This window comes from Mobula birostris, chromosome 3 (genome assembly GCF_030028105.1).
Source record: "Mobula birostris isolate sMobBir1 chromosome 3, sMobBir1.hap1, whole genome shotgun sequence".
In the NCBI taxonomy this organism is placed as follows: domain Eukaryota; kingdom Metazoa; phylum Chordata; class Chondrichthyes; order Myliobatiformes; family Myliobatidae; genus Mobula; species Mobula birostris.
The window spans coordinates 227,285,625-227,311,489 of record NC_092372.1 but is presented as its reverse complement, the minus strand read 5'-3'; the positions used below and the strand labels follow the sequence as shown (position 1 = coordinate 227,311,489).

The window sequence follows — 25,865 nt, the reverse complement described above, 5'->3', positions numbered from 1 at the left end:
CAACCAAATGAAACAGCATTCCTACGCACCACGGCGAACCCTCACAATGTCTGTTACACAGCGCACAAAACAAAATATTACCACAAACAAGATAATAAAGTGTAGTTCAAAATGCATGCAGTGCTGAGGAGAGGAAAACAGTAAACAGTTCACAGTTCGCTGTCCTACTGACGAGACCTTGGTATTCATTAGTCTCTCAGCCTGAGGGAAGAAGCTGTTACCCAGTCTGCCAGTCCTGGTCCTGATGCTCCTGTACCTCCTTCACGATGGAAGTGGGTCAGAGAGATTGTGGGATGGGTGGTAGGGATCCTCAACAATGCTTGGGGCTCTTCGTGTACAACGACCCCAGAAAATGTCACAAATAGTGGGGAGGAGATCCTGGTGATCCCTTTAACAGTTTTTACTTACTGTGAGGGCAACAAGAGGTCGGTGGGACAGAAGCTGTCACTGAGCCTGGTGGAATGTGCCTTCAGCCTTTTATATCTTCCCAATGGGAGGAAGGAGAGGAGAGAATGTCTGGGTCGGGCTGGCTGCTTTACTGAGACACTGAGAAGTGCAGACAGAGTCCATGGGGGGGGGGACTGGTTTCCGTGATGCGCTGAGCCATGTCTACAACTCTCTGCGAGTTCTTGCGGTGACGGGCGGGGCAGTTGCCATACCCAGCAGTGCTGTGCCGGGGTGGGCTGCTGGTCTGATCCGGCAGTAAGCAGTGGTGAGAGTCAAACAGCAGGAACGACGCTTCTGAGTGAAGTTTGCAGGGCAGTAACTGTCCTCGAGCCTGATGGTGTGGGCTTTCTGGGTTTTGTATCTTCTGCCGGAAGGGAGGAGGTCGAAGAGACAGTGTCCGGGATCACTGCAGTTAAGTCTATTAATTAGTCTGTAACCTCTCTCAACCACGTTCTTCCTGGAACTACACTCAAAACTGAAATGTGGCATACCACAGTCGTGTGGTGGCCCTCTATGCCATCCTTATGGAACAGAAAGGATGTTCTGGCATTGGAGAGGTTCACAACAATGATCCCAGGAATGAAAGGGTTAATATGCGAGGAGCATTGGATGGCTCAGGAGTTGAGGAAAACGATGGTGGGAGCGGTTCTCATTGAAGTCTATAAATATTGAAAGGCCCATGTAGAGTGGATGAGGAGAGGATGTTTCCAGTAGTGGGGGAGTTTAGGACTAGAAGGCATAGCCTCCCAGTAGAAGGACATCCCTTCGGAACAGAGGGGAGGAGCAAATAGTTTGGCCAGAAGCTGATAAATCTGTGGAATTCATTGCCACAGATGCCTGTGGAGGCCAAGTTATTGGGTGTGTTTAAAGCAGAGGTGTGGCTGGCTGGCCTAATTCTGCTCCTGTGTCTATGGTTTGAGGCACAGGAACAGGCCCTTTGGTCAACCATGATACCAAAGTAGGCTAAACCCATCTGTCTGCAGATGATCCACATCCCTCCATTCCTTTCATAGAAACATAGAAAATAGGTGCAGGAGTAGGCCATTCGGCCCTTCGAGCCTGCACCTCCATTTATTATGATCATGGCTGATCATCCAACTCAGAACCCTGCACCAGCCTTCCCTCCATACCCTCTGATCCCCCTAGCCACAAGGGCTATATCTAACTCCCTCTTAAATATAGCCAATGAACTGGCCTCAACTGTTTCCTGTGGCAGAGAATTCCACAGATTCACCACTCTCTGTGAAGAAGTTTTTCCTAATCTCGGTCCTAAAAGGCTTCCCCTTTATCCTCAAACTGTGACCCCTTGTTCTGGACTTCCCCAAAATCGGGAACAATCTTCCTGCATCTAGCCTGTCCAATCCCTTTAAGACTTTATACGTTTCAATCAGATCCTCCCTCAATCTTCTAAATTCCAACGAGTACAAGCCCAGTTCATCCAGTCTTTCTTCATATGAAAGCCCTGCCATCCCAGGAATCAATCTGGTGAACCTTCTTTGTACTCCCTCTATGGCAAGGATGTCTTTCCTCAGATTAGGGGACCAAAACTGCACACAATACTCCAGGTGTGGTCTCACCAAGGCCTTGTACAACTGCAGTAGTACCTCCCTGCTCCTGTACTCGAATCCTCTCGCTATAAATGCCAACATACCATTCGCCTTTTTCACCGCCTGCTGTACCTGCATGCCCACTTTCAATGACTGGTGTATAATGACACCCAGGTCTCATTGCACCTCCCCTTTTCCTAATCGGCCACCATTCAGATAATAATCTGTTTTCCTATTTTTGCCACCAAAGTGGATAACTTCACATTTATCCACATTAAATTGCATCTGCCATGAATTTGCCCACTCACCCAACCTATCCAAGTCACCCTGCATCCTCTTAGCATCCTCCTCACAGCTAACACTGCCGCCCAGCTTCGTGTCATCCGCAAACTTGGAGATGCTGCATTTAATTCCCTCATCCAAGTCATTAATATATATTGTAAACAACTGGGGTCCCAGCACTGAGCCTTGCGGTACCCCACTAGTCACTGCCTGCCATTCTGAAAAGGTCCCGTTTATTCCCACTCTTTGCTTCCTGTCTGCTAACCAATTCTCTATCCACATCAATACCTTACCCCCAATACAGTGTGCTTTAAGTTTGCACTCTAATCTCCTGTGTGGGACCTTGTCAAAAGCCTTTCGAAAATCCAAATATACCACATCCACAGGTTCTCCCCTATCCACTCTACTAGTTACATCCTCAAAAAATTCTATGAGATTCGTCAGACCTGATTTTCCTTTCACAAATCCATGCTGACTTTGTCCGATGATTTCACCGCTTTCCAAATGTGCTGTTATCACATCTTTGATAACTGACTCCAGCAGTTTCCCCACCACCGACGTTAGGCTAACCGGTCTATAATTCCCTGGTTTCTCTCTCCCTCCTTTTTTAAAAAGTGGGGTTACATTAGCCACCCTCCAATCCTCAGGAACTAGTCCAGAATCTAACCAGTTTTGAAAAATTATCACTAATGCATCCACTATTTCTTGGCTACTTCCTTAAGCACTCTGGGATGCAGACCATCTGGCCCTGGGGATTTATCTGCCTTTAATCCCTTCAATTTACCCAACACCACTTCCCTACTAACATGTATTTCGCTCAGTTCCTCCATCTCACTGGACCCTCTGTCCCCTACTATTTCTGGAAGATTACTTATGTCCTCCTTAGTGAAGACAGAACCAAAGTAATTATTCAATTGGTCTGCCATGTCCTTGCTCCCCATAATCAATTCACCTGTTTCTGTCTGTAGGGGACCTACATTTGTCTTTACCAGTCTTTTCCTTTTTACATATCTATAAAAGCTTTTACAGTCAGTTTTTATGTTCCCTGCCAGTTTTCTCTCATAATCTTTTTTCCCCTTCCTAATTAAGCCCTTTGCCCTCCTCTGCTGAACTCTGAATTTCTCCCAGTCCTCAGGTGAGCCACTTTTTCTGGCTAACTTGTATGCTTCTTCTTTGGAATTGATACTATCCCTAATTTCTCTTGTCAGCCACGGGTGCACTACCTTCCTTGATTTATTCTTTTGCCAAACTGGGATGAACAATTGTTGTAGTTCATCCATGCAATCTTTAAATGCCTGCCATTGCATATCCACCGTCAATCCTTTAAGTGTCATTTGCCGGTCTATCTTAGCTAATTCACATCTCATACCTTCAAAGTTACCCCTCTTTAAGTTCAGAACCTTTGTTTCTGAATTAACTATGTCACTCTCCATCTTAATGAAGAATTCCACCATATTATGGTCACTCTTACCCAAGGGGCCTCTCACGACAAGATTGCTAACTAACCCTTCCTCATTGCTCAATACCCAGTCCAGAATAGCCTGCTCTCTAGTTGGTTCCTCAACATGTTGGTTCAAAGAACCATCCCGCATACATTCCAAGAAATCCTCTTCCTCAGCACCTTTACCAATTTGGTTCACCCAATCTACATGTAGATTGAAGTCACCCATTATAACTGCTGTTCCTTTATTGCACACATTTCCAATTTCCTGTTTAATACCATCTCTGACCTCACTACTACTGTTAGGTGGCCTGTACACAACTCCCACCAGCGTTTTCTGCCCCTTAGTGTTACGCAGCTCTACCCATATCGATTCCACATCTTCCCGGCTTATGTCCTTACTTTCTATTGCGTTAATCTCATCTTTAACCAGCAACGCCACCCCACCTCCTTTTCTTTCATGTCTATCCCTCCTGAATATTGAATATCCCTGAACGTTGAGCTCCCATCCTTGGTCACCCTGGAGCCATGTCTCTGTGATCCCAACTATATCATAATCATTAATAACAATCTGCACTTTCAATTCATCCACCTTGTTACAAATGCTCCTTGCATTGACACACAAAGCCTTCAGGCGCTCTTTTACAACTCTCTTAGCCCTTATACAATTATGTTGAAAAGTGGCCCTTTTTGATGCTTGCCCTGGATTTGCCCTGTTCATGTTCCCAATACTTGGAGGCACATCCCTCCCCACCATCGGCATTATCTACAGGAGGCCCTGGCAACACCCATCACCAGAGATCCCTACCGTCCGGGCCACGCCGTCTTTTCACAGCTCCTGTCGGGCAGGAGGTACAGAAGCCTGAAGTCCCACATCACCAGATTCTTCCACCGACCAGCACAGCTCTAATCACTGCCTTAGTACAGCGACAGTATGACCACCTTGCACTAAAAGGGACTTTCTTATTTGTTCTATTTAATTTATTGTAAAACGAAAGACTTTTGTTTTGGTTAATTTATGTTTTCTAGTTAATGTTCCTTATCTGATCAGAATCAGGTTTAATATCAGTGGCATATGTCAGGAAATTTGACTTTGCAGCAGTAGTACTATGCAATTGTAATGCGCTTTAATGTCCTACTGCTGAGGTAATGGTTTCTCTGTAGCAGCAATGTTTGGGTTATGCCGAGAGACAACGGGGCTTTGGAATGTGGAGCTGCCCAATGAGAGGTATGTTGTTCTTTCTTGTGGGTCTGGGAGCAGAGATTTCGCGGTCTTTTGCCCGGGAGAGATGAAGAGAGAAGACACAAGTGGGGAGAGTTGGTAGACCGCTGGACAGAGTGGACTTGGAGCGAGGGTCCGAGGGTCGGCTATGCTCGGAGGCCGATGGGGAACCAGTGGACTGAACCGTGAGCTCCAACGTTGCACAGTAGACTGTTTCATGATAATGGGCCCTTTTCTTTTTTGTTGTTGTTTCTTTACTAACCATACAGTCAAATTAAGAATTATAAAGCTCAATTGTTTAATTGCATATTGTGTACTGTTTGTAACAGGGGACATGCCGCACAGCATCCACCCAAACAAGATTTCTCAAGTTTGGCTGGGCCAAGGGCTGTCTTCCCCTAGATTGAGCCACTAGCTGAACTGAGAGTTACACAATACTGTAGATAATAGGAAAAAAGTAAAGTATGTGCTCAGGCATACGTACTGTATCTGTGTGTCTTCAGGCTCCTGTACTCCCTCACTGATGGTAGCAATGAGGGATGGCACATCCTGAGTGTCGGGGGTCCTTAATGATGGATGCTTCCTTTTTGAGGCACGGTTCATTGATGATGTTTGAATGCCGGGGAGGCTGTTGCTCATGGTGGAGCTGTCCAAGTTCACCGCTGTCTGCAGGTTGTCTTGATCCTGTGCAGTGGCCCCTCCATATCAGATGGTGATGCAGCCAGTTAGAATGCATCTGTAGAAATTTGCAAGTGTCTTTGGTGACATACCAAATCTCCTTGATAATTAATCTCCTGGATAATAATTATTGCTGGTGGTGGATGCCTTTTGGAGGATTACTGAGACCATAGCACAGAAACAGGGATGTTTCTAGTCGAGACCCTTTATCAGGACTGGACTGGGAGACAGAAGAAGCCAGAGTGGGAAGGTGGGGGAGGAGGACAAGCTGGCAGGTGATAGTTAGGCCAGGTGAGGGGAAGGTGAGTGGGTGGAGAAGGGGATGATTTGAGAAGCTGGGAGGTGATGGGTAGAAGAGGTAAAGAGCTGGAGAAGAGGGAATCTGATAGGAGAGGATGTTGGACCGGGGAGAAAGGGAAGGAGGAGAGGCACCAGTGGGAGGTGATGGGCAGGTGGGGTGAGGAGAAGAGAAGAGGTGGGAAGGGAGCCAGAATGGGCAATGGGAAAAGAGAGGGGGGGGGGGGAGTAATTACCAGAAGCTAGAGAAAATGATATTCATGCCATCAGGTTGCTATCCAGACAGATTGAGGACTTGCACCTCTAACCCAAGTTTAGCTTTGACATGGCAGTAGAACCTAAACTATGAACCTACTTTGGACTGTGGGAGGACACTGGAGCACCTGGAGGAAACCCATGCACTCATGGGGAGAACGTACAAACTTTCTTACAGAGGACACCAGAATTGATCTCTGAACTCTTGATGCCCCAAGCTGTAATGCGTCACACGAACTGTGCTGCTACCGTGGTACCCCAGTAATGCCCATGAATTTAAAATTACTTGTATTGTTTTACCTTGTTTTATCCAATGGACTCTCTGCTTTATTGTAGAGAGTCCAATGGACTCTCTGCATACAAGCCCTTCACTGTACCTTGGTACATGGTTTCGTAAGGTTGTTACAGCCAGGGGTGGTAATGGGGACAAGCTCACACTGCCTATTAAATGCTCTCAATGGCGTGTACCTCAAATAGCTTCTGATGACCAAGTCCAGCTCCTGGCCTGTACCTGTGGCTTAGCTACTAAGCCCGGCGGAACCATTTCTACTGACAGGAGAAGGGGCAAGGGCAGGTTACTGACGCCTTAAAGCCAGTCACTTTGGACAGCTCATCCAGGAGAAGGAAAACTCTGATCTCAAACCTCTGCTGCCTTGCGACTATACCCACTCACGGGGAAGGATTCGGGAGTAAACCCCGAGGGAAAAATCCTGAGCTGGAGTCCTACATTGAGTTCAAGATTGACTGGCAACCATGCGATGCTGCTGGTGCCAAACTGTAGTGGCCTTTGCCGTTCCTTTGGGTTCATGAGATGTGTGGAGAGGGGGGAGTTTGTTACACGAGCAACAGCTTGGTCTCCATATTGTCCAAGACCGGAAGAAGCTGCAGAAGATCGTGAACACGGCCCAGCACATCACACAAACCAATCTTCCGTCCTTGGACTCACTTTACACCGCATGCTGTCGGAGCAGTGCTGCCAGGATAATCAAGGACACGACCCACCCAGCCGACACACTTTTCATCCCTCTTCCCTCCAGGAGAAGGCTCAGGAGTTTGAAGACTCGTACGGCCAGATTTGGGAACAGCTTCTTTCCATCTGTGATAAGACTGCTGAACGGATCCTGACCCGGATCTGGGCCGTACCCTCCAAATATCCCGACCTGCCTCTCGGTTTTTTTGTACTACATTACTTCCCATTTTACTGTTTTCTGATTATGATCTATAATTTAAATTTTTAGTATTTACTGTTAATTTGTAATCCAGAAAGCAGGAAGTGCAGAATCAAATATGGCTATGATGATTGTACATTCTAGTATCAATTGTTTGGCGACAATAAAGTATAAAGTATTGTACTGCCCAGGCTTGCGTACCTAGACAGTTGGGACACAATATCGATGGTCACCTCTGACGGACGGAGGCCTCAGCTCAGAGGTGCATCTAACAATAACAAACCCATTTGTTGATTTGTGTTTTCCAGAGTGACACTGCCTCTGGCCTGAGATGGGCAGCCGGAAGCGGGGGCACCCTAACCTGCCGGACAAAGGCTTCGGGCGCCCCTCGAAAAAATGCCCCCACCGATCTGATGGGAAGCGGGGCGCTGGCTACCCCCGCTCCTCCCCGGAGCACCGGTCTCTGCTGGACTCGCTGGAGAGCCGTCTGTGGAAGCGGCTGCCCATCCTGCCCCTGCTGCTGGAGTGCCAGGACGAGCTGGAGCAGGCCGTTGGCTCGATGGAGCTGAGGCGGATAGACGTGCTGCTGCTGATCCGGGCGCTGGGGGAGGCGGTGGCGGAGATCCCCGAGGGCGAGGGGGGGGAGGAGGAGGAGCGGAAGGGCAAGGAGCTGTTGCTGGCCATCCTCCAGCCGGTACTCCACTCCTCCTTCTTGCTTCGGCACCTGCTCAGGTTCGTGGCCGGGATTGGGGAGGCCACAGCAGTGGCTGTAGAGGTGGAGGTGGATGCCGTGGAGACCCTCCTGCGGAAGCTGATCCTGGTCGACCCCGAGGCCGTTCGGCCCCTGGTCCACGTGCCGGCTGACTTGCTGCACGCTCGGCTGCAACGTCTGCAGAGCCAAGGGCTCAGCCTCCCCTGGCCCACCCGGCGGCGGCTGTGCGACCTGCGGCAGACCGTCAATGCTCAGTTCCCCCCTGCCACTCAGCTGTGCCCGGAGGAGGCCGCCTTCAGCGAGTCGCGCCCCCGGGACATCCGCCAGCTTTCCGTCATCCCCACGCCTGAGGAACTGCTGTGCGGCCCGGACCCCTGGCTGCAGCCTAACGTGGTGCAGGGACCCCACGCCAGTACCCGGGCTTACCTGGATGCCCTCTATCGCCTGCTGCGCGAGGACGTGCTCAGGCCACTGAGGGACGGGCTGGCTGCTTGCCTGATCGCACCTGCCCCGCGCCGCAAACTGCCCGGCGCCCTCAAGGCCTTCCAGAGGCTGCGGCTCCTGGGCCCGGACTGCCAGTGGGAAGGAGTCGCGTACAAGGCTGTTCTGAAACTCGGCCGTGGCTCGCCCCCGAAGCGTCTGGCCAAGGGCTCCCTGGTCTGCCTCTTCGCCACCGACTGCGAGCAGGTCTTCCCCGCCACTGTGGTCAAAGGAAATGCCCAAGGCTTCCTGTGGCTGCGCTTCACTGCCAGCCACCGGGACCTGTCCCGTCATCTCTACCGACACACCTTCTGCATGGTGGAGTCCCCAGCCTTCTTCGAGCTCTACCGCCACGTCCTGCGGGGTCTGCAGGAGACGGAGCCTGCCCACCTCCCCTTCCAGCGGTACCTGGTGAGGTGCCGACGCCACGTCCGCCCACCACAGTATCTCCCACCGCACGCCGCCCATTTCGACATGCAACCTCTGCTTAGGAGCAGCAGCGTAGCCAAGGTAGGTGGACTACGGGCACCAACTGCGAGAAGTCGGGAAGCGATATGTTGAAGGGGCAAAGGGCTAAAGAAGGAATAGGCCACGAGAGGGCAGGAGACCATGGAATAAAGGGATGTGGAGCCCTTTCTACTGACAGGAGAGGGGGCAAAGGTGGGCAAAGCCCTCTCTACTGACAGGGGAAGGGGCAAAGGCAGCCAGAATCCTTTCTACTGACAGGGGAAGGGGCAAAGGTGGGCAAAGCCCTCTCTACTGACAGGGGAAGGGGCAAAGGCAGCCAGAATCCTTTCTACTGACAGGAGAAGGGGCAAAGGCAGCCAGAATCCTTTCTACTGACAGGGGAAGGGGCAAAGGTGGGCAAAGCCCTCGCTACTGACAGGGGAAGGGGCAAAGGTGGGCAAAGCCCTTTCTACTGATAGGAGAAGGGGCAAAGCTGGCCAGAATCCTTTCTACTGACAGGGGAAGGGGCAAAGATGGGTAGAATCCTTTCTACTGACAGGAGAAGGGGCAAAGGTGGGCAAAGCCCTCTCTACTGACAGGAGAAGGGGCAAAGGTGGGCAAAGCCCTTTCTACTGACAGGAGAAGGGGCAAAGCTGGCCAGAATCCTTTCTACTGACAGGAGAAGGGGCAAAGGTGGGCAGAATTCTTTCTACTGACAGGAGAAGGGGCAAAGGCGGGCAGAATCCTTTCTACTGACAGGAGAAGGGGCAAAGGTGGGCAGAATCCTTTCTACTGACAGGAGAAGGGGCAAAGGTGGGCAGAATCCTTTCTACTGACAGGAGAAGGGGCAAAGGTGGGCAGAATCTTTTTTACTGACAGGAGAAGGGGCAAAGGCAGGCAGAATCCTTTCTACTGACAGAAGAAGGGGCAAAGGTGGGCAGAATTCTTTCTACTGACAGGAGAGGGGGCAAAGGTGGGCAAAGCCCTTTCTACTGACCGGAGAAGGGGCAAAGTGGACAGAGCCCACTATACTGACAGGAAAAGGGGCAAAGGCAGGCAAAGCCATTTCTACTGACAGGAGAAGGGGCAAAGGCGGGCAGAATCCTTTCTACTGTGGGATCTGGGAATACAGGTACATAATTCATTAAAAGTGGCATCACAGATAGATAGGGTTGTAAAGAAAGCTCTTGGCACATTGGCCTTCATAAATCAAAGTATTGAGTACAGGAGATGGGATGTTATCTAAGATGTTGGTGGGGTCTGATTTGGAGTATTGGGTGTAGTTTTGGTCACCTGCCTTCAGGAAGGATGTAAATAAGGTTGAAAGAGTACAAAGAAAATTTACAAGGATATTGCAGTTATAGGGAAGAATTGAATAGGTTAGCACTTTATTCCTGGAATGTTGAAGATTGAGGGTAGATTTGATGGAGGGATACAGAATTATGAGGGTATAGATAGGGTAAACGCAAGCAGGCTTTTTCCACTGAGGTTGGGTGGGATGGCAGCTGGAGGTCATGGGTTAAGGATGAAAAGTGAAAAACTTGAGGGAAGCATGAGGGGGAACCTCTTCACTCAGAGGGTCATGAGAGAGTGGAACGAACTGCCAGCACAAGTGGTCCGTGCCGGTCTGATTTCAAAGTTTAAGAGACGTTCGGATAGGTACGCGGATGGCGGGGGTATGGACGACTTTGGGCCTGGTGCAGGTTGATGGGAGTAGGCCGTTTAAATGGTTTGGTACAGACTAGCTGGGACAAAGTGCCGGTGTCTGTGCTATTCTTTTCTGTGGTTCTACTGACAAGGGAAGGGTCGAAGGTGGGTGGATCCCTTTCTACCAACACAAGTGGTGAATGCAGGTGATAACCAGCTGCTTCAGGCAGGTGGGGTTTGTGAGGCTCCTCTGAACTCTCTCCACTGACAGCATGTCATCTCCTTCTGTTTTGATGGGATTTGGTTTATTGTCCCATGTACAGTGGAAAAACCTGTTCATAGAGATCAGATCATTGATGTAGTACAAAGGGAAAATAATAATGCAGAATAAAGTGCAGCAGTTTTTGTCAAAAAAGATTTTGACGAAATGTCTACTTTACCTCTTGTGACACTGCTTATCTGGCGCTTGGCCAGTTGTTGTTCAGACCAAACATCAGAATGGGGAAGAAATGTGATCTAAGTGACTTTGACCGTGGAATGAATGATGGTGCCAGAGAGGGTGGTTTGAGTATCTCAGAAAATGGTGATGCCCTGAGCTTTTCGCACACAACTGTCTTTAGAGTTTACAGAGGATGGTGCGAGAAACAAAACAACATCCAGTGAGCGGTGGTTCGCTTGGCAAAAAGAAAAATGCCTTGTTAACGAGAGGGGTCAGCGGAGAATGGCCAGACTGGTTCAAGCTGAGAGAAGTGTGACAGTAACTCAAGTAACCAGACGTTACAGCAGTGGGGTGCAGAAGAGCATCTCTGAACACACGACGTGTTGAACTATGAAGTGGATGGGCTACAGTGACGGAGGACTGCAAACGTACTCGACGTATGCTTTATTCGGTGCAGGTGGTGACCAATACAGTGGCCACTGAGTGTAGCCCGAGTGACTTTTTCCCCAAGGTGGAAATCTCTAATGCAAGGAAGCATCATTTTAAAATCGCGGGGTGGGGACTGTCAGAGGTAACATTAGTTTACACAGGGTGGTGGGTGGGTGTGTGCCATGCCCTGCCAGGGGTGGTGGTAGCAGTAAATACATTGGAGACATTTAATAGACTCTCAGGACCATGGATGATAGAAAAATAGAATTACATATATGGGAGGGAAGAGTTAGATTGACTTTTAGAGTAAGTTAAACATCTGGCACAATATCGCGGGCCAAAGGGCCTGTACTGTGCTGTAGCATACGTACATATGACACAGTAAACTTGACTTTAATTTTGACAATCTTGCCTTTTTCCCCTAGACGTGGAATGGACCGGATGAGGACGTGGGGCTGCTGCAGGAGGAGGGGATGGAGATGGATCACGTCAGTACATCGGAGGAACACGGCTGCCCTGCTGAGGATGACCCTAAGGCTGTAGGTGGGAGGGAATCCCCAGCAGAGGTGGGAGAGTGTGCGGGGGATGAGACGGGTCACCCTGCCGCAGGGACTGGCAGGCAGGAGGAAGGGGAGGAGGTCACTGACGGGAACAGCACGTGGGATGCATTGGAAGAGTTTATCAGCATCGTGAAGGAGGGAGGCGGCAAGGCAGACCAGCGGTCGGGAGCAAAGAGCAGGCCTCTCGCCCAGCACGACAGGGTGGTCCCCAGTCCGACGGGAAGCCCCTCCAAAGGGAGCAAGTACATGGTCGACCCCTTCAGACAGGACCTCCGCGCGGTGCCGTGGTTGAAGCACGTTGACAGGTCGCAGCTCAAGGCTCTGCAGAAAGCCCTGACTCGGGAGTTCGCCATCATCGAGGGCTCGCCCAGCACAGGTGTGTGGGCGTGGTAGGGGTGGTACGCGTGCAGAGCATTAACGCTATACGTGCTGTTTCTGGGTGGGGTGCAGGTGGGGGTGGCCGTGGACCAATATGTAGGAATGGGAATCAGAATTAAAGTGGTTGGCCACTGGGATGTTCGGCTTTTGGTGGAGGGAGCGGATGGGTCTCACCAACGTAGAGGGGGCCACACCAGGAGCAGCGGACACAACACACGACCCCAGCAGATTTGCGGGCGAAGTGTTGCCTCACCTGGAAGGTCTGTTTGGGGCCCGGAATGGAGGTGAGGGAGGAGGTGAATGGGCAGGTGTAGCAGTTTGGCCGCTTGTACGGATAGGTGTCGGGAAGGAGGTAGTTGGGAGGGATGAATGGACAAGGGAGTTATGGAGGGAGTGATCCCTGTAGACAGCAGAGAATGGGGGGGAGCAGATAAAGATGTGTTTGGTGGTAGGGTCCCTTTGCAGATGGTAGAAACTGTGAAGTATGTTGTGTTGAACATAGAAATCTACAGCACATTACAGGCCCTTCAGCCCACAATGTTGTGCCGACCGTGTAACCTAGCCTAGAAGATGCCTAGAATTACCCTACTGCATAGCCCTCTATTTTGCTAAACTTGTACCTTTCTAAAAGTCTCTTCTAAGACCCTATTGTATCCATCTCTACCAACATTGCTGGCAGTACATTCCACAAACCCACCACTCTCTGTGTGATAAACTTGTCTCTGGCATCCCCTTTGTACCTACTTCCAAGCACCTTAAAACTGTGCCCCCCTGTGTTAGCCATTTCAGCCCTGGGGAAAAGCCTCTGGCTATCCACACGATCAATGCCCCTCATCATCTTGTACTCCTCTATCAGGTCACCTCTCATCCTCCGTCGCTCCAAGGAGAAAAGGCCAAGTTCACTCAACCTATTCTCACAAGGCATGCTCCCCAATCCAGGCAACATCCTTGAAAATCTCCTCTGCACTCTCTCAATAGTATCCACATCCTTCCTGTAATGAGGTGACCAGAACTGAACACTGTACTCTAAGTGGGGTCTAACTAAGGTCTTGTATAGCTGTAACATTACCTCTCGGCTCTTGAACTCAATCCCACGGTTGATGAAGGCCAACACACCGTCTGCCTTCTTAACCACACTGTCAGCCTGCACAACAGCTTTGAGTGTCCTATGGACTCAGACCCCACGATCCCTCTGATCCTCCACACTGCTGAGAGTCTTACCATAAATATTATATTCTGTCTTCAAATTTGACCTACCAAAATGAACCACTTCACACTTATCTGGGTTGAATTCCATCTGCCGCTTCTCAGCCCAGTTCTGCATCCTATTGATGTCCCACTGTAACCTCTGACCACCCTCCAAACTACCTACAACACCCCCAACCTGTGTGTTATCAGCAAACTTACTAACCCACCCTTCTACTTCTTCATCCAGGTCATTTATAAAAATCACAAAGAGGAGGGATAGCAGAATAGATCCCTGCGGAACACCACTGGTCACCAACCTCCATGCAGAATACAAACCATCCACAACCACCCTTTTCCTTCTGTGGGCAAGCCAATTCTGGATCCACAAAGCAATGTCCCCTTGGATCCCATGCCTCCTTACTTTCTGAATGAGCTTTGCATGGGAAACCTTATCAAATGCCTTATTGAAATCCATATACACTGCATCCACTGCTCTATCTTCATCAACGTGTTTTGTTACCTCCTCAAAGAATTCAATCAGGCTTGTAAGGCACGACCTGTCCTTGACAAAGCCATGCTGACTATCCCTAATCAGATTTTTGTCTCTCCAAATGCTCATAAATCCTGCCTCTCAGGATCTTCTTCAACAACTTGCCCACCACTGAAGTAAGACTCACTGGTCTATAATTTCCTGAGTTACCCTTTCTCGCTTTCTTGAACCAGGGGATGACATTTGCAACACTCAAAATGTTAGAGGAGCTCAGCAGGCCAGGCAGCATCTAGGAAAAGAGTACAGTTGATGTTTTGGGCCGAAACCCTTCAGCAGGACAGCATCTGCAGATTTTCTCTTGTTTGTGATTGGACAACATTTGCAACCTTCCAATCTTCTGGTACTTCTCCTGTCCCTCTTGATGATGCAAGGGTCATCGTCAGAGGCTCAGCAATCTCCTCCCTTGCTTCCCACAGTAGCCTGGGGTATATCTCATCTGGTACTGGTAATTTATCTAACTTAATGCTTTTCAAAACCTCCAGCACATCCTCTTTCTTAATGTATATACACTCAAGCATTTCAGTCCACTGTAAGTCATCCCCACAATTGTCAAGGTCCTTTTCCCTGGTGAATTCTGAAGCAAAGTATTCATTAAGTACCTCCACTACCTCCCCTGACTCCATGCACATGTTTCCACCAACACACCTGATTGGTCCTATTCTCACACGGCTCATCCTCTTGGTCTTCGCATACTTGTAGAATGCCTTGGGGTTTTCCTTAATCCTGTTCACCAAGACTTTCTCATGGCCCCTTCTAGCTCTCCTAATTCTATTCCTGAGCTCCTTCCTGACAAATTTGTAATTTTTTAGACCTCTAACAGTACCTAGTTTCTTGAATCTTTTGTAAGCTCTTTTTTTCCTTCACTGGATTTTCTACATCCTTTGTACACATGGTTCTTAACTGGACCATCCTTTCCCTGCCTCAATGGAACATACCTATGCAGAACACCATGCAAATATTCCCTGAACATTTGCCGCGTTTCTGCCGTACATTTCCCTGAGAACATCTGCTTCCAGTTTATGTTCCCAAGTTCCTGCCTAATAGCATCATATTTCCTCCTATCCCAATTAAATGTTTTCCCAAATTGTCTGCTCCTATCCCTCTCCAGCACTATGGTAAAGGAGATAGAATTATGATCACTATCTCCAAAATGCTCTCCCAGTGAGAGATCTGACACCTGACCAGGTTCATTTCCCAATACCAGATCAAGTACAGCCTCTCCTGTAGTTGGTTTATCTACATATTGTGTCAGGAAATCTTCCTGAACACACCTAACAAACTCCACCCCATCTAAACCTCTTGTGCTAAGGAGATGCCAGTCAATATTAGGAAAGTTAAAATCTCCCGTCACAACAACCCTATTATTATTGCACCGTTCCAGAATCTGCCTCCCTATCTGCTCCTCGATGTCTCTCTTACTATTGGGGGGGGGGGTGGTCCATAAAAAAACAGTGGAGTTATTGCTCCTTTCCTGTTTCTAACTTCAAATGTGGAGGGTCATGGGGTGTTAGGAACTCTGTCACTGTTAAGGTGGCGGGATGGTGAGGTGGGAGTGGATGTCCTGGAAATTGTGGAGATGCAGGTGAGGGCAACATCAGTGGTGGATGAAGGGAGGCCCTGCTCTTTGAAGGAGGAGGACACCGCTGATGCCCTGGAAAGGAGAGCCTTGTCCTGGGAACAGATGTGGTGGAGACGAATGAACTGTGAAAAGGGAATAGCATTTTTACCTGGGAAGGGGTGGGAAGAGGTATAGTCACGGTGGCCGTGGGAACTGGTAGGTTTATAAAAGATGGGGGTCAACAGTTTGTCTGCAGAAATGGAGACCGAGAGATTGAGAAAGGGGAGGGAGTTGCAGAAGTGGTGTCATACGACGATAGGTTGAAGGGCTAGGGCTTTTCTCTTTGGAGCGTAGGAGGATGAGAGGCGACTTGATAGAAGTGTGCAAGGTGATAAGGCAACACACAAGATGCTGGAGCAAGTCAGCAGGCTAGGCAGCATCTGTGGAAAAGAGTAAAGAGTCAATCCTTTTGGTCAAAACCCTTCATCAGGACTGGAGAAAAAAGGTGAGAAGTCATAGGAAGAAGGTGGGGGGGGGGGAGAGGAAGAAATACAAGGTGATGGGAGAAACCAGGGGAGGGGTGGGGGAGAGGGGTGAAGAAAAGAACTGGGAAGTGGATTGGTGAAAGAGAGAAAGGGCTGGAGAGGGGTGAGTCTGATAGAGGACAGAATTCCATGGAAGGGGTAGGGGCACCAGAGGGAGGTAAGGTGAGGGAGGGAGGGAGGGAAATGGGAACGGTGAAGGCGGGGGGGGGGGTGACCATTACTGGGAGTGCAAGGAAATCGATGTTCATGCCATCAGGTTGGAGGCTACCCAGACAGACTCTAAAGTGTTGCTCCTCCAACCTGAGTGTGGCCTCATCACAACATGGATTGACATATGGGAATGGGAAGTGGAATTAAACTGGGAGATCCCGTTTGTTCTGGCAGACGGAGTGTAGGTGCTTGGCGAAGCGGTCTCCCAATCTACGTCAGGTCTCACTGATATACAGAAGGCCACACCGGGAGCACTGGATACAGTATATGACCCCAACAGACTTGCCGGTGAAGTGTCACCTCACCTGGAAGGACTGTTTAGGGCCTGAATGGTAGTGAGGGAGGATGTGTAGGGGCCAGTGTAGAACTTGTTCCACTTGCAGGGAGAAGTGACAGGAGGGAGATCAGTGGGGAGGGAGGAATGGGCAAGGGAGTCGCATAGGGAGTGATCCCTATAGAAAGCACAAAGTGAGAGGGAGGGAAAGATGTGCTTGGTGGTGGGATCCCGTTGCAGATGGTAGCAGTTATGATGAATTATGTGCTGGATGCGGAGGCTGGTGGGGTGGTAAGTGAGGACAAGAGGAGCCCTATTCCTGGTGAGGTGGTAGGTGAGGACTACAGGAGCTCTGTCCCTGGTGAGGTGGCTGGAGGAACAAGTGGGATCTCCCAGTAGCTGCCCCATTTTAATTCCACTTCCCATTCCCATTCTAACATGTCAGTTCACGGCCTCTACTGTCGTGATGAGGCCACACTCAGGTTGGAGGAGCAACACCTTATATTTCGTCCGGGTAGCCTCCAACATGCTAGCATGAGCATTGGTTTCTCAAACTTTGGGTAATGCCCCTCCCCTCACCATTCCCCATCCCCTTTTCCCTCTCTCACCTCATCTCCTTACCTGCTCATCGCCTCCCTCTGAGGTTCCTCCCCCTTTCTTCCATGGCCGTCTGTCCTCTCCTATTAGATTTCCCCTTCTCCAGCCCTGTATCTCTTAAACAAGAGCAAGGAAATCCTTCTGCATTTGGACAGGGCCCTGGTGAGACCACACCTGGAGTATTGTGTGCAGTTTTGGTCTCCGGGGTTAAGGAAGGACCTCCTGGCTGTGGAGGAGCGTAGGTTGACTAGGTTAATTCCTGGGATGTCTAGACTGTCTTATGCAGAGAGGTTAGAGAGACTGGGCTTGTACACGCTGGAATTAAGGAGATTGAGGGGGGATCTGATTGAGACATATAAGATTATTAAGGGATTGGACAAGATAGAGGCAGGAAATATGTTCCAGATGCTGGGAGAGTCCAGTACCAGAGGGCATGGTTTAAGAATAAGGGGTAGGTCATTTAGGACAGAGTTGAGGAGGAACTTCTTCTCCCAGAGAGTTGTGGAGGTGTGGAACGCGCTGCCTCAGAAGGCAGTGGAGGCCAATTCTCTGGACTCTTTCAAGAAGGAGCTAAATAGGTATCTTATGGATAGGGGAATCAAGGGTTATGGGGACAAGGCAGGAACCGGGTATTGATAAAAGATGATCAGCCATGATCTCAGAATGGCGGTGCAGGCTCGAAGGGCCGAATGGTCTACTGCTGCACCTATTGTCTATTGTCTATTGGTCCCTTTCATAGTACATACTGTATACTGGTAATTTAGTTGTTTTTGTTGTGTATTACAATGTTCTGCAGCTGTAAAACAGCACATTTTATGACCTATGCCAGTGATTTTAATCCTGATTCTTGGTTCTCCAGGGAAGACCTTTGTTAAACTAAAGCTGGTGCAGCTGCTGCTTCACAATCGGGGGCTGTGGCAGAATGCCGAGAGGCTGGGGCAGGACAACCCCATCCTTGTCGTCTGCCACACGGACCACGAGCTGGACCTCTTTTTGGAAGGTGAGGTGCTCCTGTTCTTCACCATCTTGGTACACGTGGGAATGATAAAGCAAATACCAATTAACTTCTTGTCTCCTCACCTGCCTATTGCCTCCCCCCCCCCCCCCCAGTGCTCCTCCTTCCCTTTCTCGCAAGGTCCACCCTCCTCTCCTATCTGATTCCTTCTTCAGACCATTTCCTTTTCCATCTATCACCTCCCAGCTTCTTCGTCCATTAAACCCTCCCCACCCACCTGGCTTCACCTGTCAGTTCCAGCTTGTCTTCCTTCCCCTCTTCCCCTCCTCTCTACCCCACCCCCTTCCCCGGCTTTCCTCCTCTGCCTTTCCTGTCCTGACGACCAGACTCGAGCGGAACCATCGACTGTTTGATGCTGTCTGATCTGCTGTGTTGCTCTGGGTTTCCAGCATCTGCAGAATAGCTTGTATTTAGCAATTAGCCAATCAACATAACCTCACCTCTGTCAGAGTTTCTCTGAAGCATTGCCTGTCGGTTAAATTTCACCTACCACTTCCCCAGCCGACTAACCCTGGTGCTTACTTTTGCAAGTCGTCTTCAAGATTCAGTAATATCCCCGCAGTCCATCATCAAGCACGCTGTCCTCGCTGACCCTCGTCATTATCTGCTCATGGTGGAGGCACTGCAGAAGGGCCTCGTGTCCAGTTAGCCGATCCTGCCTGACGCTGCAAGACTCCCAGCCCAGTCACCCTCTCTCCATCCCACTCAGCCACCCAACACCAAACCCCCACTATCTTTCCCATCCTACACACACACACACGCGCACACACACACAGACCTTCCTCCCTGGGACATCCATAAGACCGTAAAATATAGGAGCAGAATTAGGCCATTCAGCCCATCGAGTCTGCTCTGCCATTCCGCCAAGGCTGATTTTTTTTTCCGTCTGAACCCCATTCTCCTGCCCTCTCCTTGTAATCTTTGACACCCTGACTAATCAAGAAATTATCAACCTCTACTTTAAATACACCCAATGATTTGTCACTCACAGCCGTCTGGGGCAATGAATTCCACAGATTCACCGTCTTTTGGCCAAAGAAATTCTTCCTCATCTCTATTCTAAATGATGTTCTTCTAATCCGAAACTGTGCTGTCTGGTCATAGACTCTCGCGCTATAGGAAACATCCTCTCCACAGCTACTCTTTACAGGCCTCCAGTATTCGATGGGTTTCAAAGAGATCCTCTCATCCTTCTGAATTCCAGCAGGTACAGGTCCAGAGGCGTCAAATGCTCCTTAGACATTAACCTTTTCATCCCCAGAATCGTTCTCATGAACCTCCTTTGGACCCTCTCCAATGCCAACACATCTTCTCTTAGATGGGGCTGGGGGCTTAAAACTGCTTGCAGTTCTCCCAGTGTGTTCTGACCAATGGCTTATAAAGTCTCAGCGACACATCCTCGTTCCCTCCCTGGCCACTACCAAACCTCCTCCATCTCCTCCATCCTCCATCCCTCCCTCCCCCCCCCCCCAACCATCTTCTCATCCCTTTCTTCTCCATCAACAAACCTCCACTGTCTTCCCTACCCTTTCTGGGACCCCACACACTCTTTCTGGCCATCCTGCTTTTTCTGGCGGACAGAACGTAGGTGTTCAACAAAGTGGTCTCCCAGTGGCCACACATTTTAATTTCACATCCCATTTCCATTCTGACATGTCTATCCACGGCCTCCTCTACTGTAAAGATGAAGCCACACTCAGGTTGGAGGAACAACACCTTATATTCCGTCTGGGTAGCCTCCAACCTGATGGCATGAACATTGCCTTTACAAACTTCCGCTAATACCCCACATCCCCCTTGTACCCCATCCGTTATTTATACACACATTCATTCTTTCTTTCTTTCTTTCTTTCTCTCTCTCTCTCTCTCTCTCTCTCTCTCTCTCTCTCTCTCTCTCTCTCTCTCTCTCTCTCTCCTTTTTCTCCCTCTGTCCCTCTGACTGTACCCCTTGCCCACCCTCTGGTTCCTCCCATCCCTTGTCTTTCTCCCTGGATGTCCTGTCCCATGATCCTCTCATATCCTTTTTGCCAATCACCTGTCCAGCTCTTAACTCCATCCCTCCCCCTCCTGTCTTCTCCTATCATTTCGGATCTCCCCCTTCCCCTCCCACTTTCAAATCTCTTACTAACTCTTCCTTCAGTTAGTCCTGACGAAGAGTCTCGGCCTGAAACGTCGACTGTACCTCTTCCTACAGATGTTGCCTGGCCTGCTGCGTTCACCAGCAACTTTGATGTGTGTTGCTTGAATTTCCAGCATCTGCAGAATTCCTGTTATCTGCAGATTTCCTTGTGTTTGCGTCCTCTCAATCTGTATGTCTTAATATCTTGTGCCTCATACAATGATCTGTCTGGATGGCAGGTGACCAAAGCTTCTCTGTGTCTCGGGACATCTGACATTATGATAAGATAACACCAGGATTGGGGGTGTAGTGGACAGCGAAGACAATCAGAGCTTGCAGTGGGATCTAGACCAGCTAGAAAATTGGCTGGAAAGTGGCAGATGGAATTTAATGCAGACAAGTGTGAGGTGTTGCACTTTGGGATTACCAGCTGGGTAGATCTTGCATGGTGAGCAGTATGGTAGAACAAACGGATCTGGGAATGTAGATACATTATTTCTTGAAAGTACTGTCACAGGTAGATAGGGTCATGAAGAAAGTTTCTGGCACATGGTCCTTCATAAATCAAAGTATAAAGTGCAGGAGTTAGAATGTTATGTTGAAATTGGATAAGATGCTGGTGAGGCCTAATTTTGAGTATTGTGTGCTGTTTTAGTCGCCTACCTACAGAAAGGATGCAAATAACATTGAACAAGTGCAGAGAAAATTCAAAGGATGTTGCCAGGACTTGAGGACTTGAGTTATAGAGAAAGGTTGGAATTTATCCCCTGGTGTGGGCATGTGGCCAAGTGGTAAAGGCATTGGACTAGCGACCTGAAGGTCGTGAGTTTGAGCCCCAGCCGAGGCAACGTGTGTTGTGTCCTTGAGCAAGGCACTTAATCACACATTGCTCTGCGACGACACCGGTGCCAAGCTGTATGGGTCCTAATGCCCTTCCCTTGGACAACATTGGTGTCGTGGAGGGAGGAGACTTGCAGCATGGGTAACTGCTGCTGGTCTTCCATACAACCTTGCCCAGGCCTGCGCCCTGGAGGGTGAAGACTTTCCAGGCGCAGATCCATGGTCTCGCAAGACTAACGGATGCCTTTATTTATTTATCCCTTTGAGATTTGATAGAACTATTGAAGATTCTGAGGGGTATAGATGTGGCAAATGCAAGCAGGCTTTTCCCCCTCAGGTTGGGTGAGATGAGAACTGGAGGGCATGGGTTAAGGGTGAAAGGTGAAATGTTTAAGGGGAACATCTTCACTTAGTGGGCGGTGATAGTGTGGAGAGTGAGAGCTGCCAGTGCGAGTGGTGGACATGTGACGATTTCAACATTTAAGAGAAGTTTGGATAGGAGGGGTATGGGGGGGCTGTGGCCCCGATGCAGGTTGTTAGGAAGAGACAGATTAATGGTTTGGCATGGGGTTGATTAACAATGAAGCAATTGCCAAATTCAACCACGTTAGGAATCTCTTACTAACTCTTCCTTCAGTTAGTCTTGACGAAGGGTCTTGGCCCAAAACATCGACTGTACCTTTTCCTAGAGACGCTGCCTGGCCTGCTGCGTTCACCAGCAACTTTGATGTGTGTTGCTTGAATTTCCAGCATCTGCAGAATTCCTGTTGTTTGGGAGCACCTTTCCTGGGAACCACACTGATTTTCCCTCCTTAACTCCTTCAGGGCTCCTTGAGTCTTACTGCTGCAGTATCGTGCGGATTGGTGGGGTTTGCAAAAGCCAGCAACTTCAGCAGTTCACGCTGGAGAACGTTCGCAAGCAGAGGCTGCAGGCAACGTTGACGCTCCTGCAGAGACGCCGATTCAAAGAGGTGGGTCTGTCTTATCACCTGGATTTGTTGCGGGTCTCGGGCAATGTCTCCGTCACGCTCCTTGTCGCTTATGGAGAGACCTGACAGGGGAAGTGATCGAGGCAGGAACAGTCACATCTAAAAATCATTTGTTCTGCTGTTCCCATGTATGGGGAAGGCTTCAGGAGTAAACCCTGAGGGGGAGAATCTGAAACTGGAGTCCCTGCATTGAGTTCAACGCCGACTGGCAACTGCTGGTACCAAACGGTATGGGTCTCTGCCATTCCTTTGGATTTGTCAGCTGTGTGGAGAGGGGGAGCCTGCTACATGGGCAACAGTTTGGTCTCCCAGACATCCCACCTCTCCCGGAAGTTCCGGGAGTCTCCTGCATATTAATAGTGGCTCCCTGATGCCCACAGATTATATACAATAACACGGAAATCAATTTTTTTGAGAGCGAGAGAGAGAAAGCAAGAGAAAGCGCGAGAGCGACCACGAGAGAGAGAGAGAGAGAGAGAGAGAGCGCGAGAGCGCGCCATGGCAGAGTGTTCCAAAAAAATAAAATATAAAACGTACGTCACCCCAGACTACCCTAAAGTGTACCCCTGCCTAATAGGGGTCAAAAATAATGACAGTGTTGCTCGCTGCACTGTTTGCAACAGTGACTTTTCTATTGCCCATGGTGGGTTAAGACTGTAAAAGACATGCTGAGGTGAGTTTAACAGGTGTCATCCGTTCATTAGCATAGCTAACGTTATTTAAACTAGCTGGCTAGCTGCTAAGGAGCTACTCTATTGCAGACATCCCATCTCTCCCAGAAGTCTCCTGCAAATTGAATGTGCTACCTCCCTGAAATGAGTTTTTGCAAGGTGGGATGTCTGCTCTCCATATCGTACTGCCCAAGCTTGTGTATCTGGATAGCTAGGACGCTACATCCATGGTCGACCCTGACCAACGGAGGGCCTCTGGTCAGGTACGGAGTGGACGTTGAGAGGATGTTTTCCAATAGTAGTGGCGCCTATGACCAGAGGACACAGTCTCAGAATGCAAGGACGTACCTTTAGAACGGAGATGAGGAGGAATTTCTTTAGCCAGGGGTGGTGAGTCTGTAGAATTCATTGCCACAGACAGCCAATTCAAAGTTCAAAGTACGTTTATTATTCAAGTATGTATAAATCATACAACACCCAATGTGCGAGAGAAATGGAAAAGGCCACAATTGTGCAAACAATAAAAGCAAGCAACAGCATTCAGAGCCAAATTGAGTTGACAGAACTGGAGCCCGGAGCAGGCCCATGGCCTCAGTCTCGGCCCATCAAACTGCAGACTGTGAAGTTCACAGACACGAAGCCTGGAGCAGCCATAGCCGTCCTCACAGCCTCAGCGCCACGGAGAGGGGAGCAAAGGTCTGGGAGCAGTGAGCATGATCGTCCGAACCCTCGCCTCCAGTCCTGACACCCTGCCTTATCAGTCTAACTGGACTGTCCAAACCCTGCACTAGGACCCAAGCCCTGCCACAGCAATGCAGCGGGCCTCAGCAACGTTCCGACCCATGTCCGACCTTTCCAAACCAGCTCGGCACTTAGACCAATCCAACCTTGCTCCCAGTTTCGATGGACAGTCTCCGAAACTCCTCCGCTCCAGCAGGAGGGTGGGCTTGAGAGAGATAATAAATCAATCATGATGGAATGGCAGAGCAGATTTGATGGGCTGAATAGCCTAATTCTGCTCCTGTGCTTTGGTCTTGCAAGCCAGTTAGCTTAGTCAATTGCCGCAAAAATGCTTGAAGCTGTAATTAAGGAAGGTATTTTTCTTCAGGCAGACTCAGCATGGTGTCATGAAAGACAGGTTTGACAAACTTGTAGAATGTAGTTCATTCAGTGGCCAGAGGGCAACAGGTGGGTGTTTTATTTCTGGATCTCCAGAAGGCGTTTGATAAGGTGCTACATAAAAGACTTATCAAGATCAGAGTCGGGGTGGCTCACCCTGCCACTTGGCCAGGTCAGGGAGCATCTACTGAAGTGAATAAACAGTTGGCATTTTGGGCTGAGACCTTTCATCAGGATTGTACTTGGCAAACTTTTCTACAGAAGAGGTTTCCCTTTGCCACCTTCTGGGCAGTGCCTTTACAAGATGGGTGACACCAGCCATTAGCAATACTCTTCAGAGATTGTCTGCCTGCAGTCAGTGGTCGCATAACCAGCTGCTCAGACGACCGTCCACCACCTGCTCCCATGGCTTCACCTGACACTGATCGGTGGAGGGGGGGTTAAGCAGGTGCTACACCTTGCCCAAGGGTGACCTGCAGGCTAGCGGAGGGAAGGGGCGCCTTACACCTCCTTAGGTAGAGAATTATTTCCACCCTGCCACCCATTAATCATGAAAAGTTAATGAAATATAATTCAAAATGCATTCAGCATAGGTAAGCAGTAATCAGCTCCCTGCCCTAGTGATGAGACCTCAATAGCGGCAGGGTTCAGCCTGAGAGAAGAAGCTGTTTCCCAGTCTGCCAATCCTAGCCCTGATGCTCCTGAACCTCCTTCCCGACGGTAGTGGATCAGAGAGATTGTGGGATGGGTATTAGGGATCCTCAACAATGTTCGGGCCCTTCATAACAATACTCCCAGTAAATGTCATAAATTGGAGGGGGATTAACCCTTTGTTACATACTGTGACGTTTTAGAAATAAACCAGCAGCAAGAGATTTCACACTGAGTCAGATTTTAATGTTAAAACCACTTTCTTTATTAGTACCTACTTATAATATCGTAACTTAACCAAGATAAGCAGATGTTAACAGAGTCCTATTTTAACGGGTCCTGAAACTAATCCTGACTTCAGAATTACCTTGTGCAGAGGTACCGAAACAACGTGGCCTTCAATGCCTTTTAAGGTTTACCTCACCAATGTCAGTCTCATCACTAAACTTTAGAACACTGTCTAACATAAGTGACTGAGGAGCCCCAGTATCTCGAAGAATTTTCACTGGTACCAGGGTTCACCCTTCCTTTACTGAGACAAACCCATCTGACATAAAATGATCGAATCCTTTCTTAACTCAGCCAGACTTCCCAGTCCTTAATTGAGCCTCATCAGAATGTTCAGAACCCTGTGGGTTTATAGGTGTTTCAGCCTGCTGAATACAAGCATTTAGGACCACCTCCTTTTCCTCCTCCTTCAGGACGGAACAATTAGCCATAATGTGACCAGCTTTCTTACAATAGTAACAAGTAAGACCAGAATATTTCTCCTTCACTTGCTTCCCTTCACCTTTACTTTTGTCACTAGTCCCAGATTTAAGTTCTGGTTTACCCGGGTTATCCCTGCTACTCTTTCGGAAGCTCTTACTTGGGGTAAACTTAACCTTGTGGGTTAAAGCAAATTCATCTGCTAATCTAGCAGTCTCCTGCAAAGTGGCAGCATCCTTTTCATCTCAATATGTCTTTATGTCATCAGGGAGGCACCTTTTAAATTCTTCAATTAAAATCAACTCTTTCAAGCGGTCGAAATCATCATTCACATTTTTAGATGTGCACCAGCGGTCAAAACACACAAACTTGTCATAAGCAAATTCCACATAAGTCTGGTT

General features: G+C 49.1%; 1 protein-coding gene across 1 annotated transcript in view; it reads left to right on the top strand.

Annotated features, from left to right (window-relative positions):
- LOC140195615 (NFX1-type zinc finger-containing protein 1-like) overlaps positions 1-25,865 on the top strand; it is a 63,587-nt gene that overhangs the window by 2,624 nt on the left and 35,098 nt on the right. Inside the window, exons 2-5 of the mRNA XM_072254265.1 lie at positions 7,647-9,040; positions 11,918-12,428; positions 18,212-18,352; positions 22,152-22,297. Coding sequence (XP_072110366.1) covers positions 7,670-9,040; positions 11,918-12,428; positions 18,212-18,352; positions 22,152-22,297 — 2,169 coding nt within the window. The 5' untranslated portion in view covers positions 7,647-7,669. The remainder of the gene's footprint in view (positions 1-7,646; positions 9,041-11,917; positions 12,429-18,211; positions 18,353-22,151; positions 22,298-25,865) is intronic.